The 17,998-nt window shown below is 43.6% G+C and overlaps 1 protein-coding gene across 5 annotated transcripts in view; it reads right to left on the reverse strand.

Annotated features, from left to right (window-relative positions):
- The window catches only part of STIM1 (stromal interaction molecule 1), a 195,054-nt gene that overhangs the window by 73,399 nt on the left and 103,657 nt on the right, over nt 1–17,998 (reverse strand). For all 5 annotated transcript variants that reach the window (XM_041729991.1, XM_041729992.1, XM_041729993.1 and 2 more), the window contains exon 2: nt 15,012–15,142. In XM_041729991.1, the coding sequence (XP_041585925.1) occupies nt 15,012–15,142 (131 nt within the window). The remainder of the gene's footprint in view (nt 1–15,011; nt 15,143–17,998) is intronic.

Here is a 17,998-nt window from a genome sequence, read left to right on the forward strand (position 1 = left end):
AACTTAGCCATTTAAATGACCAAGACTATGTGACATGCCCTGTGCTGGGATCCAAGAACACAGAGATTAATGAGACATATTGAACATACCAACGTAAGAGAGATATAGAGTCAGCCCTTGAAAGTAAGAACCACTGTTCTATGTGGAGGAAGAGGCTATGGCTCAATCCCAAGGGCAGAGCCCAGAAACCCTCTCTCTAATCCTTCCAAACCCACACTACCTCAGATCCCACGGTTTTCCACTCTTAACTAATTGGGGAGCTTGCTCACCACCCAGAGGCATCAGGAGCCTTGTGAAATGAGACATAGGACAAATCTCACAGAAACAGTCTCAAATCCCATCTCTGTCACTTACAAGGTCACGGTAAGTCTGCAAAATGCAGACAACCTCACAGTGATGATATGGAGCAAATGAGATCACGTAAAGCGCAGTCCCTCACAGCAGCTACATATAAAAGGGACTTCAAAAATGTTCGATTCTTTTGAGCCCAGATCCCTTGGCAGGAGGGCTCATACTGTGGAGAATGGTGTGTCCTGAGTGAACCAGTACCCTGAGTCCCAGAGACTTCTAATCTTAGCTCCTACTCCTCAAGATGCCAGGTGGATAGATGAAAGACTAGCGAGTCAGCGCCATGCTGCTGAGCACACACCTACCTGACTCACACCTGGGAGGGACTGGCATTGCTGGACATGGAGGGGAAAAAAGAAGCTAAATAACAACATTATCAATGACATTTTCATGCAGCATTATGGGTTACAAAGGCTTCTTACCATCCATTATCTTATTGGAGCCACAAACCAGCCACCAAAGATGTCCCTGTCTTATAAAGAAACTATTCCCTAAATACTTCCCTACTTGATGTCTCCCAAACTTGCTTTTTTTTTTTTTTTTTTTTTTTTTTGCTTCCTGCCTTTACTCAAGAAGTTCCTCTTTCCTGGGATGCTCCTTCTTATCATCAGTAAACTCTACTCGTCGTTAAAAAAAAAAAGTTTCAGTTTCACCTGCTCTGCAGAGCCCGCTCCTGACACCCTGTCAATCCGAATGAGAGCCATCTCTGTTTACAATCCTTCCGGTCATCTTTGGGATAAAATCCAAGTTCCTCAGTATGGCAAGAGTCTGGCTAATGTCTGCCATTCCCACCTCATCTCATATCCAATCTCTCTTTCCCTGTCCCACTCTTACATTCTATGCTCAAGTTAAAAGAACCACTGACTTCACACATCACACTTACTCACAACAGCTATACTCATCTCCTCTCTGTCCCCAGGTTAATTCTTCATCTCCCCAAATTCATCTCTTCAAATGCATCATCTCTTCTGTTTCCTGGGATCCTAGGATGAGTTAAATTCCCCTCTCTTAAAATGCCGGGGGGGGAGGGGGGGAATCCAGAGTATGCAGTGGTAGTCTCTCATCACAACACCTGTTAGGATATGTATGTTCCTTTACCTCACTAACATGTGAGCTCCTTGAAGGTAGAAAATTTGTCTTCATTATTAGTCTTTGCATAGCCAGCATCCAGTACAGAGTAGCCAGCATCCAGTACAGAATAATAATTCTACTCTAATTATTCTAATTAGATATTAGATATTTAATTAGATATTTAATTCTAATTAAATATTCTAATTATTCTAATTAGAGAATTAGAATTCTCTAATATTCTAAAATATTAGAATATTAGAATATAAATATTCTATAGAATATAGAATGTAATATATTAGAATATAAATATTCTAATATATTTGGAGAATATATTCTCCAAATATATTTGGAGAAGGAAGAGAGAAAGAGAGAAGGGGAGTGGGGGAATACCTGAAAACAAATAAGGGGAGGGTCACAAATCCTCCAGTGAATCAGCCATTCCATTGAAAACCAATTGTTTCTAATGCCATAGAGTACACTGAATGCGATACACATGCACAGACATGCACAGAGAGGCTTGCATAAATAGACACAAACAACAGTGAGGTCTGAAGACAGGCAAGGCCTTGGGAGCCACCAATTCCTCCTTAGACAGGAAGATTCAGAAGCTTAAGACTTGTAGCAGGGCTTTTCTCCCTCTGCTGGCCTGACCATTTCCGCTGGCTGGACCATCTCTGGTTGCTAGATGACCCACCCCTGCTTTCTGCCTACCACCTTGTAGGGTCCAGATCCAGCCTAGTTTAACAGCACCTTTGTATTCCCAATTATACTGCTACCTCTGTTTTCACCTCGAGGCCCTGCATACTATACTGTCGTCTAACCATTTGCTCCTAACCTTCTCTTTGATCCTTGACCTAGCTTACAGGGTTTCTCTCAACTCCTATTTCCTCATCTCTGTGTTTCTCCCCTTCTTATCATGCACAAGGACATGTCTAACTACAGAAAGACACATACAAATATAAAAAGGCATAAAATGATGTGTACATGCATGCGAAGAAACAAACACAAAAGTACATAAAGCTACACGTATATAGACACACACACACACACACACACACACACACACACACACACACACACACACAGTCTTACCAATCTACCTAATCCCTGTCATTAACAGAATTGCAGTCCAGAATTGACAAAGCAGACTCACCAACGGGGGGTGGGGGGGTGGGGGGTGGTTTGCAGGAAAACAACAGTCTGCGTAGTAAGAAAGAATTTCTCTGTCTGTCAAAGCAAACCACCGTCTGGATTTTCCTGGAAACAGGAGCAGTACCATCTGGGGGAGCTGCTGCTTCATCCTGTATCTGGCCAAGGCACTGGGACAGATTGCAAAGTAGGCCTACTCCCTCTGATGTGTAGCTCAGCTTGGCTGGCAACTGGTCCCCTGTCCCGGGTGCTGGCTGACAACCCGTCTTCTGCTACGCATGTGAGATTACCTCACCCTTATTCCTCTTGCAATTCCCACAGTCCCCCGTGTATGCCACCATTATAGCCCTGAAAATGTGCTACTGTCACTGCCAGTTTATAGGTCTGCCTCTCTCGCTAGCCTGAGGGCTTATCAACGGCAATGAGTATCTTCTATTCATCTCTACTTGGGAGATGAGGAAAGGGAGGCTCCAAATTACTTGCCAGTACAGCTCTATGTTGCAAAGTTTGGATTTGAATTCAGGTAAGCCTCCAAAGCTTATGCTTAGATTTTTAAAAAGGCAATGTCCAAATACTTTATTCTAAGAAACTCACAAGAGTTTGGGCCGAATGCAGGAGCAAGGCCACAGAATCTGAACTCAGTGGGAGTTGGTACAGCCACTCTGTAATTAAGTACTTACAAGAAAAAAATGGAGACAGGTCATTCCTTTAGCCTAAGGACTGGGTTTCACCTGAAAAATGATGTCACTCGCAGTATCACTCATCTCTTTTCTATCCAAAAGGCCTGAGCAGACTTCAATCTGTGCTTTGCCTAGATTAGGAGGGGGTCAGAATGTTCTACAAGGCAGGAGATAAGATAGTGATTGCACCAGGAGACTGGCAGGAAGCTGGAAGGCAAAAAACCAGAGAAATGTCTCCAAACTATAACAATCCTTCAGGTCATCAAAGAAGAATTTCTACAGTAACAGAAATGTGCACATAGAAACCTATGCTGAGGTTATCTGAAAAACTGTTTGCAATTATTTCTTTTCTGCACTACTTTGCATAGAGTAAAATGGGGGAAAACGCAGGTGGGGCAAAAACTCCAGGCTGTCAAAGCTGTTCAGAGGAAGCAAATAAATTGGGCCCAGAGACCAAGGGGAAAGCTCTGCTTCCCATGGGCCAGCATGGTAACAGCAGTGGGAATCAGAGGGAGGCCCTGAGCACAAGGTGAATCCAGGAAAATAAAACCAGAGCTACTTAGCCAGCTGCCTCTGACATCTCCTCTCCTGGAGCTCCATATGGTAAGTGCCAAGAATTTGTTTCAGGTTCCTGGTATGTGGATGAGAGGGAATTACCACCTGGGTTGTCCCATAACTTTCTTGCCGTCTTAGCTTTCCTATAAGTGACAGCTATGAAAAAGACGGACGGAAGGAAGAAAGGAAGGAAGGAAGGAAGGAAAGGAAAGGAAGAGGGAGGGTGGGAGAGAGGGAGGGAGGGGAGGGGAGGGAAAATAAGGAAAGATTCTTCCAAAGAGAATGTCCCAGGGTTCTTCAGTCTAATATCTCAAAAATCATCTCTACCTACCCAGAAACAGGCAACCTAGCTCTCAGCTAACCAGGGATCTCTGCTTCCAGGCACCATGGTACTTCAGACTCCGAAGCACCTCTGCATATCCATCAAAGTTAGAGTAGAATACAACACAATTTTCAAAGTGTTTTCTACAGAGCCCTATGGGGTCCTATGGGTTGGACTACAGCAAGGCAAGTAGGAAGTGATCATTACCACCAACCAACATTATAGTGACACTTTAATTTTTTTAACAACTTTACTGAGATATAATTTATATACCAATTTAGTGTACATCTCAAGAGTTTTTAGCATTTTCAGAGGTGTGCACCCATCACAAGTTTAGAACATTTTTACCAGCCTAATGCAGATCTGAGTTGCAATAACCCCAAAAATAGATAACCGTGAGCTAATTCAGTCTCAGTTTCCTTATTGGTTATATGGGAAAATTAATACCTATTCCACAGGTTTCTTTTTTTTTTAAGATTTTTATTTATTCATTCATGAGAGACACACACAGAGAGAGAGGCAGAGACACAGGCAGAGGGAGAAGCAGACTCCATCCATGCAGGGAGCCCGATGTAGGACTCCATCCTCGGACTCCAGGATCACGCCCCAGGCCAAAGGCAGGCTCTAAACCACTAAGCCACCCAGGGATCCCCACCCACAGGTTTCTTGTAAAGATTCCATGTGAGAAATGGAATATTATTCAGCCATTAGAAATGACAAATACCCACCTTTTGCTTCGACGCGGATGGACCTGAAGGATATTATGCTGAGTGAAATAAGTCAATCGGAAAAGGACAAACATTATATGGTCTCATTCATTTGGGGAATATAAAAATTAGTGAAAGGGAATAAAGGAAAAGGAGAGAAAATGAGTGAAAATATCAGTGAGGGTGACAAAACATGAGAGACACCTAACTCTGGGAAATGAACAAGGGGTAGTGGTAGGGGAGGTGGGGGGGGTTGTGGTGACTGGGTGATGAGCACTGAGGGAGGCACTTGGCGGGATGAGCACTGGGTGTTATGCTATATGTTGGCAAATTGAACTCCAATAAAAATAATAATAATAAAATAAATAAAAGCAAAAAAAAAAAAAAGATTCCTTGTGAGAGTGTATATAAAGCACCCAGCATAGGCCTTGCAGGGAGCAGCAGTAAAGGGTGGGGGGGTGGCGAGGAGGACATAGTAGTACCACTGTGAACAAAACCATAGGATGGCACATTCTACACATGATCTCATTTCATCTTTGCCAGAATCCTTCAGAGCAGAGAATACTGCTCCCATTTCACTTGAGGAAATGAAAACTTGCAGAGATTTAAGAAACTTTCCAAGGTCATGCAACTAATAACTGGTGAAGGTACACCTAAAACCCTCATCTTTCTTGCTCCAAAGCCTGTGCATACTTTTGCTCAGCCACACAGCCTTTCAGCATTTTTTTCTTTTCTTCATCTCTGCCCTCCTTGTACATGTTTTTCTCTAAATCTTTCATATTATTTAAACTACAGCGATTTTACCTCCATCCAGATTCTGTATGTGATTCATAGCGTAGGGTAGAAGGTGGAGAAAGTGTCACAGAGGTTAGACATACACATCATACACTAACGAAGTATTGTCATATCTGGATCCTAGACCCTAGCACTCCTAGACATGACCCACCACTGACTCGGCCACTATCCTGGCCGGGAACTCACAAATCCAAAGCACCTTGTCCCCATACCACTGACCAGGCAACCTTGCACTCTTGCTTTTGCCTTAAGGAAACAATTTAAGGGGCACTTAGTGATAAGATCACTGTCTTCACATCAATTTTCAAAAAAACTTAGCTCATCACCTTTATGTATAAGGTCCTACACTAGGCACTGTGGGAGAAACAGTGATGAATAAGACCTGATTCCCGGCCCTGGAGGCACTCACAGTCCAATAGGACAGACAACTAATTAGAATACAGAGCAGAGCAATATGCCAAAGGAAAGATTCGTGCCAAGTACAGAGCATGAAAGAGGAAAAATTACTTTCTACAGTAGGGAAACAACAAGATTTCTAGGAGAAAACATTTAATCTAGGCCAGTAGTTCTCAACCAGGTGCAATTCTTTTTTCTTTTTTTTTTTTTTCTTTTTTTTTTCTTTTTTTTTTTTTTTAATTTGAGAGAGAGAGCAAGAGTGAGTGTGTGCACAAGCATGAGGGCAAAGGAGCATGAGGGAGGAAAGGGAGCAGGGAAAGAAGGAGATGTGAACTCCCCACTGAGCAGGGAGCCTGATGTAATGTGGGACTTGATCCCAGGACTCTGAGATCATGACCTGAGCCAAAGGCAGATGCTTAACTGGCTGAGCCACCTAGGCACCCTAACCAGGGGAACTTCTATTTCCCAGGGCAACTGACAATTCGCAGTAAACATTCTGGTTGTCACAACTTTGGGGGACAGGGGTGATGGTGCAGGTTTGCTACCCATATCCAGTATACAGAGGTTAGAGATGCTGCTAAACCTCCCACAATGTATAAGACAGCTCCCCACAACAAAGGATCATCTAACCCAAAATGTCACTAATGCTGAGGCTGAGATACCTTGATCTAGGCCTTTGTGGACAAGTGGAATTTTTACAGGCAAATGGGAGGCAGAGAAATGCTGAGATTAAAATTTATCCAAAGTGAAGGCGAAGTGATGGGATATAAAGAACATGTTTGAGATGGTTGCAGCATAAAGTAAGGGAATGCAGTGTAATGTGAACTACTCAGAAAAGCAAAAGGTAGATTGTGGGAGCACTGAAGGGCAGGTTAGAGTTTATATTAGTTTAGTTAGTAAAGGCAAGCCACTCTTAGTTTCATCATCACTAAAACACAGTTAATAACATCAAGCTCATAGAGTGGCTGAACATTAAATAAAACTCTACATGCAATCAGCTAGAACAGGGCTGGGCACACAGTAGGGATGCTCCTTTTTCACTGCACTCCCTTTACAAGGAAGAAGTAATGATCAGAGTTGTGCTTTAGTAATTCCAGTAACAGTGCAAAAAGACAGATTTATAGGCAAGATAATACAATCAAAATCATTAGAGCACAAAGCAAGACATTTTAATTACCTGCTAGATTGAGTTGATTTGGACTGTGTGCTATGGGAGTTAGTCCTGGGATGAGAGAGAGAGGTCAGTGGGGGGGTGAGAAAGTCAGGGAGAGTTACGAAAAGTGAGTCTCAAACATTCTAGAAGATAACCTAAGACTGACATGGACTGGGCCAAGAGCTAAAAGGAGGGATATAAAAGCTAATTCTGGCTAGGGAGAGCTAGCTGAGCAAAGAAAGGGCACTGCAACAAGCATGGGATGAATGTGAGACGATGACGGCCAGGGCCAGACCAGAGTGACAGGAGGTGTGGTCCAGAGAGTCTTTAAGAAAGACTAAGGCCAGATGTGGAGGGATGGCGTGCTCAGCACAGGAAGTCAGATGGACTAGGAAGAGAAAATCATGTAGGATACATGAAACTAACATGTAAAGTGGGAAGATCCTTGGCAGCATGTACAACATGGGCTGGTGGAGGGAAAACTAAAGGCCAGGGTACCCTTTGAGGTATCTACAGCCGTCTGGACATAAGGAAATAAGGCTCAAAGCCTGAAGAGGGAAAGCACTGACTAGTAACTATGCTAATAACTTCTGGGCATAATTCAGTTACTCACCCTCATCCAAACTAGGCCAGGCTGGCCACAGCACTGGCTATGTACAGGGAGCACATGGGGCTTCCCTCTCCTTCCCTACAGACCACCTCCTATCAAGTCCAGTGCCTGCTGGCCTCTGCATTTTGCAAGTGGAGCTGCTCCTCTCAAGGCTGAGATCCCCCAGCCCTGATTCCATCCTTTCCCAGTTCACACAGCCTCCCAGGACCCAGTATGACCCTCCGTGGGACACGCAAAATGTAGAAAGCAAGTCAGTCTCTCCTACCCTGTTAAAGTCAAAGCAGAACCGATGACAATATTATAATATGGCTCTGTTGCTCAAAAATCCTCTAGCCTTCAGATGGGTGAGAGGAAATGAGAACTTCTCACCTAGACCCTTTTTTAAGCACACAGACATGGGCAGGAGGCGGGGCGGGGGGTGGGGGGCAAGCGGCCAGAGAAGTTTCAGCACCTGCTCCGTCATGCCCCACCCCCTTCACATGGGCTACTCAGGCGAATCTAGAACTGCCTCCTGCAGCGCCCCTGGCCCCTGGTCAAGTCAGCCAAGCTGCTGGAGGTGGCTCCCAGAGCCACATGTTTTGGTGCCGTGGGATGATGAGAGAGCTGATTTGGAATTCTTGCTATATAGGCCAGCCCTCACTATCTGTACCATCACGCTGAAGGAGGAATAAACGTGGATTTAGCACCTATCATGTGCCAAGCATTTGCATACATTCAGCTTTTACTTTACAACCCTCCAAAGAATTACCCTCCTCAAACAGCTGAATAAATTGAGGCTCGGAGAAGTGAAGTCACTCGCCTATTTGTCACAATAAGGGGCAAAGCTAAGTTTTAAACACAGGCCTTTCTGCATCAAAATGTATGCTCTTTCTGATAAAAACAATAACAATAATAACAGCAAAAACTAACCATTACTGAGCCTCTTCCATACGCCACACCTTGTCCTAAGTACTCTATTTGCAGTATTTAAGCTTTGCAACAATTCCATGAGATGCCTATTCCTCTACTAATGAAGAAACCAAGGCTGAATGAAACTCAAGAACTTCTCCAAGTTTCCATGGCTGCTAAGGGCTGAGCCAGGTTTAGACCTAGGTCTGTGTGACTCCAGAGCAACCCTTCTCAACCCTGTGCTATGCTTCTACACCATACAGCCACAGACACTAACAAAAGCAGAAGTTGATTTTGCAGCTTCCTGGGCTCATACTGCTACCTACCCATCCCCACCCTCCAAAATGTGTGATCACACCCTTGCTCAAGCCTCCCTTCTCAGGCAGATGCCATGCTGCTATAGTGATATTAGTCAGTCATTCCACACTGATTAAATTAAGCACCTGTTCTGTATAGGACTCTGCTGGGCATTGGGGAAACAAAGGCAAACAAATCAAATAAGGTCAGTCCCTGCCCTGAACAATCTCCTAATCTGGTGAGAGAAACACATGAGTGAAGCAAACATTACAATACAATCGTCAGATGCAGGGAGCTTTCCTGGGAAAATAGAATAAACACAAAGGGGAAAATAAATAGCATTCACGAGTTTGAATTGTGTGTCCAGTATGATGCCAACTTTTTCTTAATTAACATATGATCAAATTAACTTTTGGAGAGATAAAATCCTATGAGTTTTGACACATAATTAGACTCTTGTTAACTGTCTCACAACCCAGATGCAGGAAAATTCTATTACCCCCTCCAAAATTCCTCCATTCTGTCCCTTGGTAATCGAACCCTCTCCACACTCCTAACCCCTAGTAACCACTATCCTAGCTTCCATCCCTCCACTTCTGCCTTTCTCAGAGTGTCACGTAGATGGAATCATATAGCGTCTCGTTTCTTTCACTCAGTATAAGGCCTCTGAGATTCATCTATGTTGTGTTCATCAACAGTTCATTCCTTTTTATTGCTGAGCCATTTTCCATAGTTTGTTTATCCACTCACACACTGAAGGACATTTGATATGTGTCCAGCTTTAGGCAACTATGAATAAAGCTACTATAAACATTGTGTACAAGTGTTAGTGTGAACATAAATTTTCATTTATCTATAGGAATAAATACATAAAGGTAGAATTACTGAGACATATAGTAAATCATGTTTAACTTTCTAAGAAGCCCTATAAGTAAGAGTTCTAGTGGCTCTTCCTTCTCACCTGTCATTTTTAATTGTAGCCATTCTGATAGATGTGTGGTGGTATCTCACTGTGGTTTTAATGTGTACTTTCCTAACAGCTAGTGATATTGGGCATCTTCTCATGTTTCTTTGTCATCCATATAACTTCTTTGATGAAGTGTCTGTTCAAATATTTTCTCATTCTTTATTGAGTTGTTTGGTTTCTTTCTTTTTTTTTTTTTTTAAGATTTTATTTATTTATTCATGAGAGGCAGAGACACAAGCAGAAGGAGAAGCAGGCTCCACACAGGGAGCCCGATGAGGGACTCGATCCCAGGACTCCAGGATCATGCCCTGGGCTGAAGGCAGGTGCTAAACCACTCAGCCACCCAGGGACCCCCAGTTGCTTTCTTTAAAAAAAAAAAAAAGATTTTATTTATTTATTCATGAGACACAGAGACACAGGCAGAAGGAGAAGCAGGCTCTCTGCAGGGACCGAATCCCAGGATCTCAGGATCACGCCCTGAGCCAAAGGGAGATGCTCAACCACTGAGCCACCCAGGCATCCCAAGTTGTTTGGTTTCTGTTGTAGAGTTTTGGGAGTTCTTTGTGCCAGAACCGTTTTTTAAAGATGTATTTATTTTTATTTTAGAGAGAGAGTGAGCATGGAAGTTGAGAGAGGAACAGAGGAAGAGGAAGAGAATCTCAAGCAGACTCCCCACTGAGCATGGAGCCCAATATGGGGCTCAATCCCAGGAGCCTGAGATCATGACCTAAGCCAAAATCAAGAGTTGGATGCCTAACCAACTGAGCCACCCAGATGCCCCTGTGCTGGAAACTTTTAACAGTACTTTTCTCATTGAATTCTGACAATAGGGGCACCTGGGTAACTCAGTGGGTGAGCATCTGTCTTTGGCTCAGGGCGTGATCCCAGGGTTCTGGGATCAAATCTCACATTGGGCTCCCCCACAGGGAGCCTGCTGCTCCCTCTGCCTGTGTCTCTACCTCTCTCTGTGTCTCTCATGAATAAATAAAATCTTTAAAAAAAAATTCTGATAATAACCCTGCAAGGTTAGGAATCATTAGCCACCATTTTACCTAAGAAAACTAAAGGGGAAGTCACTGAACTACTATTATCACAGTTCTTCCTAATTTCAGAATTGTACTCATCATTCAATCACCTGTGACATACACACCACTAGAATGAAAGCTCTGGAAAAGCTGAAATCTTATCTGTTTTGTTTGCTATGAAATCCATAGCACTAGAATGATGCCTGACACACACATAATAAGTATTCAATAAAAATTTGCTTAATTGAATAACAGTTCAACAATTTAATTGAATAACAATTGGATAAATGCCCTTGATATCCCGTGTAGGCTCCAGAGAAGAAAATAATAACACTGCCCTCAAAGTGTCAGGGCCAGCTGGAGGGACAGTGGTTTCAGACAGCCTCTATCTACCTCAGACTGTCCAGACCACCTGACAGGACCATCCCACTGCAGCAAATCCTTTGCCCACGGGCAGTTTTCCCATCAGAGGTCTCAGTAGAACACAGATCTGAATTTCCACACTGTTGTGCTGGTCAGACTCCCTCCCACCCTTGCAGGAAGGGCACTGTCACCAGTAGGGCCAGCTCGTTCATTTGAAGGGCCATCTACAGGCTCTGCTAATTTGGACAGATGCAGGCAAAGATGGTACTTGAGCAGGCTACTGGCTGCCGCACATGCCAATGATCATGTATTGTCTATAAAATGTCTGCTGAGGGGCACCTGGGTGGCTTAACTGGTTAAGCGTCTGCCTTTGGCTCAGGTCACGATCCTGGGGTCCTGGGATTGAGCCCTGCATCGGGCTCCCCGCTCAGTGGGGAGTCTGCTTCTCCCTCTCCTTCTGCCTACTGCTCCCCCTGCTTGTGCTCAATCTCTCTCTCTGTCAAATGAATAAAAACTTAAAAAAAAAAAATGCCTTCTGAGTCTCAGTTTGCCATAAGTCTAATTCCAGAGCTCGTAACAGAGTAAAGACAGCAATTAGAAATGGGGATGAATCAAAGAAGAGACAGGGAAATTCTAAGAAATCACAACAATGGATATAGAATCTAGGTACTGCATGTAAGAAGAGGCCCTGAAGACATGCTTTGAATGATCCAAATAAAGTCAACACTCTGTTCAAAATAATCTGTGAAAATAAAGACTTACTTCAAAAATGGCTAAAATGTTAAAAGATCGGGGATCCCTGGGTGGCGCAGTGGTTTGGCGCCTGCCTTTGGCCCAGGGCGTGATCCTGGAGACCCGGGATCGAATCCCACGTCGGGCTCCCGGTGCGGGGAGCCTGCTTCTCCCTCTGCCTATGTCTCTGCCACTCTCTCTCTCTCTCTCTCTCTCTCTCTCTGTGACTATCATAAAATAAATTTAAAAAAATAAAATAAAATGTTAAAAGATCTAGAACTGAGGTTATAGTTTAGCTATCTGAAAAACTTACTGATAGGAGGCTGAATAATGAGGCCTTCTAGGGTGTCCCTTCAGACTTGGGCTAATAAGATCCTTGGGGAACCAGCAATGCTTTCTAAGTGGTTGTAAAAAGCTTGGGTCCTTCATGGTTTCATCTCTGAGATCTCAGGGTCTATTAGCCAATATTCTAAGCTCTGAGGTATCCACCAAAGCTCTAGTTCAAACCTGAACTCCAAGATTGTCATATATGTTTAGGCTGACTTAAGCACACAATTCGGCTACTGTTACTTTCTCTTTCGAAGACAGTTGCTTGTGACTTATCATGAAAACTCGAACTGGCAGGCCCCTCTCACCACCAGGGGCCTGAGATTATAGGGAGAACAGCTGAAGCCAAGGCAAGGCAGAAACTATGCTGAAAAAGAACAGCTCCCCACTGGCACAGAGAGGAGCAGGGTGACAGCTTTTGTGTTATTTTAGAACAGTTTGTGCTGATGAGCTTTTTTGTTGTGGTAACATTCCTCTAAAAAGAACATTTTCTTCCTCCCCTCATTGACAAAGCAATCAGCAAAAGTGAAAAAAGGAGGAGGAGCAGATGACAAAGATATCCAGGAATGTGTGGATCTTGGATCATATCACCTTCTTCACTGGTGTGCCATCCATCCCCAGTGCCATGGCCAGGCCTCTAGAGAGAGATTAGGAAACCTCCACACCTCATGTGCCTCCAGGAACTTGTTTCTCTTATCAGCACAGACAAATAAAATTGGGGTCCGTTGAGGGCCAGTAACACTTCTAGACGCAACCAAAAGTTCAGATACCTTCATTGTGGTGGTTGCCCTCACTCAGGGATCTACAATTGCCAGGTTCAGCAAGCAGATGTCTCTCAGTTGGGTTGCCTGGGTCCCCACTCCTTTCCAGGTTTTTCTCCTGCAGTATTCCACCACAGCCAGTCTATCCAACCAAACCCCTCACCACGTTTTTACTACCTCCACATCTGTGCTCACGCTCGCTCCCTACTTACCACTCAGGCTGGCCCACTCCTTCCACTCTACTCAAATGTCTACTTTTGCTCCAGGAAATCTATTTTTCTCCTCTTATAAATTCCTTAGACATTATCTAATTTAACCTGATACCTGGATCCCTTCTGCTAACCAATCAGTGGAGTGCTATATTCTAGTGACGGAGAGTTCACTACTTATCTACCCAGGAAGCCTCTTCTATGACCAGATGGTGCTGTTAGATGATTCTTTATTCTAAAATAATATGTCCATATTTCACTCTTGCCACATTGGTCCTGGTTCTGCCCTTAGAATAAGAGAAACAATACACCAGTACCTAATAGCATGAGCTTTGAAACCAGATCTGCACACACATCCAGTGTGTCCTTGAACAAGCCTTTCCAAGGCTCCAGTCCTTGATAATAATACCAATTTCAAAAGGCTGTTAAGAAAGGCTGCAAAAGAGCTATGCCTGGCACAGAATAAGAATTCAATAAATGCTAGCTAGTGCTATGGTCTTCATCACCTGCACTGTCATTATTTAATTCAGATTCCTCCACTCCTAATGTATTTGAAGACAGAAATTTTATTACCCAAATCTTTTATTTTCCAGGCTAATCTTTTCTTCACTAGACTGTAAGTGAGGACAGGATATGTAAATGATATGAGACATGTGTGCCATCTTTACTGCCACATCCCCATGTCTACAATAGTGCCTGGCACATACATATTAGACACCTATAAATACTGAATTCTAGTGAACATCTGTCTCCATTTCATAGTTTCCATACCCTTCATCATTCGTGTCACTCCTTCTATATAGGCTCTCACTGTTCCAGACACTTCTGACAACGTGAGATCCAAAACTGAACTCAAAACTTAATAGGTGGGCTGGCAAGAAGGACAAAGAAACTGGGCTTACCTCTCCCTCATGACATACACCATATCACTATTAAAGATTTGACAAAACTTGGCAGCTTCATCAAACTGTTGGCACATGGTGAGCTTTAAATCAACTGAAACCTTTCAATCTTTTCACACACGATGACTTTGTACTCTGGGTTCTGTGGAATTGGAACGGTAGTAGTGCCAAAAGGTGAAACAATTACAGAGCAGAGTTTTTTCCATCTAGAGATTCCTCTCGCTCCTACTATCTGGACCACTCAATCGGCTCCCAGCAACTGTGGCCTGGAATTCAGAATGATCTTTCTAGGAACATGTGTTTCTTCCTCCCCAAAGAGTATAAACTCCCAGAGGGCAAGAAAATGATCATCTTGACTTCTCTCCTACATGCCAACAAGGGGCTGAGCACATAATAAGTATAGACCGATGCCCTCCATCTGCAGCAGGATTGCAATAAGGATTTGGGGCAAAAGGAGAGACCAACCTTGGGGCTCCCTCTCCCTCTCAAAGAACACAGCTCAGTCAGCATTGTGCTTCTAGCCAGTGGCAGATGGGAGCCAGTCCAGGCATAGACACAGACATCAGGTCTGCACTCGGACAGGCTGGGTCCTACAGGGCTTTTCTGCTGAGAATCACCTCCCTTGATAGGGAAGAACTCCTAGAGAACAAGCCAACATCAAGAACATCTCTCCACGGGCAAGAGTGTCTAGACAGCTTTCAGGGACTGTCCACACAGGAAGAGGAGAGAGCCACGGCAGGGTGAGAGAGCTCACCTCATCACTTTCTTCCACATCCACATCACCATTGGCATCATCATCCATCAGCTTGTGAATGCTGCGGACTGCATCAAAGCTGAGCTTCTCATCCTCACTGTGGCACAGGGGCTTGTCAATCCGGCAAAACTCTGTATAGGAAAAGCAAGAGACAACATTACTGTGGGCTGCCACCGGCCCCTACCACGCACCTGTCTCAGTGTCCTTAGCTTTCAGCAACTAAATCCTCATGTCATCATGTAACTGGCTATTTGTATGGGGAGAAACATGTTTCATCCAGTCTTCACCTCTCTCCCCAGGGATGTGCTGAGCTCCCCTGTTTAGGGACAATGCTTTATTATCCTAATAGTTTCCTGGCAGGGACATCAAGCAGAAGACTAGGAACAGACTGGGATCTAGACAAAGAACGTGATTAGGTAACTCACAAGAATAAAAATGTAAATGAGAGAAAATACAAATAGCCAACAGACACAGGGAAGAAAGTTTAGCCTTACTAGAAGGCGAAGAAATACATATTCAAATGAAATATCATTTTTAGTCAGTCAACAAACAAACGTACATAAATACAGTCTTTCTAGAAATAGGAACACAGCCCACTCATTGCAATGCCAAGATAATATGCAGTTTTCCTTTTCATTCACTTTGTCATCACTGGTAATAGCACAGTGCCAGCCACAGGCTAAGTGCAGAAATCCTTCACATATTGTGCCTGCCCACGGACAGTTATAGTCAGCAGTATCTACAGACACCTGTGGTCCTGAGCACATCAGGTGCAACAGCTTGGAAGGTATGCAGGACAGCTTCCTCCACCACCAACACAGTCATTTAGCACTATATGCAGCACAAGAGCAAGGCCACCTAATCCTCCCTTAGGACCCTGGCAAACACTACGCACACAGCAGAAAGAGCCTGGCACCTCATCTTAGCTCTACCACGTGACTATAGGGAAGTCACTTCCCTTCTCCAGGCCTTGAGCTCACTATCTGAAAGAGACATTGTTAAGTAAAGTTCTTAGTATGTCTCCCAATTCTTAGATTTTAAAATTGCTCTTTCCCTTTGCCCCTGATCTTGATAACTTCCCTCCAGCAAAAACACCTCAGATCACTCCCAAGGAAGAAGTTGCCACAGAAGAGAAAGCAAGGACAAGGTAAAAAGACTGCCTCTGTGAAGCCTCCTAGAAGGCACTGTTCAAAGACCTAAAAGACTCCAATCTTTTTAATCATTAACCTGTCTGCTAGTCAGACAGTGACAGGACAGGACAAGTTACCTCTCCATCACTTGCTAGTTGCTCAAATCCTTTTCAAAAAGAGGGAGGAATATAAATGTTGAGTGTGTAAAATGTCCCAGATGTAACTCACAGATGTTGTTAACTGATGGGCTCAAAGTCAAAGAAAGCTGAAGAGCCACAGCAAGAGCCCAGGTCTACTGACTCCCAGGCCAGCACCTCATCTCACTGCCTTTATGCCAAGGTGACCAAATCGCTTTAGGTTGGTTTCGTCTCCTGAAAGTCACAGATGGTAAGAAGCACACCGAAGAAATCGCTTTATAGAAGACAAAAAGTAAGATAAAGTAAGATAAATAGTATACCTGCCAAAGAAGTATTTCCCTATAACCATACATTCTTCTATATGTATCCTGCCAAGTTGGGGTGGAGAGTAGAGGGTGGGGGGAAGCAGTGGTGGTTAGTGAGGGAAAGACTAGAATGTAGGCAAAGATTAAGGCATTGTTTCTCAACTTCCTCACCCAGAGCTCTGGCCATGATTGTTTCATTCATGGACTCCTATCCATGAACTATCAAAAAAAAAAAAAAAAAGCAGTCAGTAATGACTGGTTCATAGATGGAAGCACACAGCACTGGGATTAGCATAACCAACATCATACTTTTCCTTCCCTTACTCCTGTTAATCAAAGGCACATATAATGGCCTATTGGAATAAGAAAAAAATTTTAACTATCGGAGATTTTTGATCAGTACATGATGTGTCAATTTAAACAAACATTTCCTGGGGGATGCCTGGGTGGCTCAGTGGTTGGGTGTCTGCCTTCGGCTCAGGGTATGTGATCCTGCAGTCCCAGGATTGAGCCCCATATCAGGCTCCTTGCATGGAGCCTGTTTCTCCTGTCTCTGCCTCTCTCTGTCATTCTTGAATAAATAAATAAAATCTTTAAAAAAAAAAAAACATTTATTGAGTGTTCTTTATATGTCAAGCTCTGTAATCAGCATTGGACATAAAGAGATGAGTCAGATCTCATCCCTGCTGTCAAGGAGTTTAGTTATAAAAGTGGGGAGAGAGGTGATTAAAACACTGTGTGCTAAGTACCATGATAGAATCAGGATTACCCTAAGGGTCAGTGAACTTTTTCTGTGAAAGGCCAGACAGTAAACAATTTAGGATTTATAAGCCATATATCCCCTGTTACAACTACTTAACTCTATCATAGAGCACAAAAGCAGCCAAAGACAAAACGTAAGTGTGAACAAGCCTAGCTGTGTTCCAACAAACCTTTATTCACAAAAACAGGTGGTGAGCTGAACTTAATCCCTGGGCCATAATGACCCCTGTTTCAGAAAACCATAGGTAGCACACCTGAACTACATTAGGTTGACAGATTTTTGACCCAAAGCAAAGAAATCCAATCTTTTCATTAGCCTGTATTCACACACAGGTTTATCATAAGTAAAGCACAGCTTCTTTCTTTTTTTTAAGTTTTATTTATTTAAGTAATCCCTATACCCACATGGGGCTCCAATTCACAACTCCAAGATCAAGAATCTAATGCTCTTCCAACTGAGGCCAGCCAGATGCCCCAAAGCACAACTTCTAATAGGCATTTTTTAAATGCTCATATAGTTTACTGAGCTCTAGGGATGAGGAGTCTCCAGGCTGGGCACCACTGGCCTAAGGTCAGCTAGTCTCTTTCCCGAAAGCCTATAGCAGGTTCAAGAAGTTTGGCCTTCAAACACTAGGCTCTGGTTTGTAACCTGA

The sequence above is a fragment of the Vulpes lagopus genome, chromosome 15 (genome assembly GCF_018345385.1).
Source record: "Vulpes lagopus strain Blue_001 chromosome 15, ASM1834538v1, whole genome shotgun sequence".
Taxonomy (NCBI): Eukaryota; Metazoa; Chordata; class Mammalia; order Carnivora; family Canidae; genus Vulpes; species Vulpes lagopus.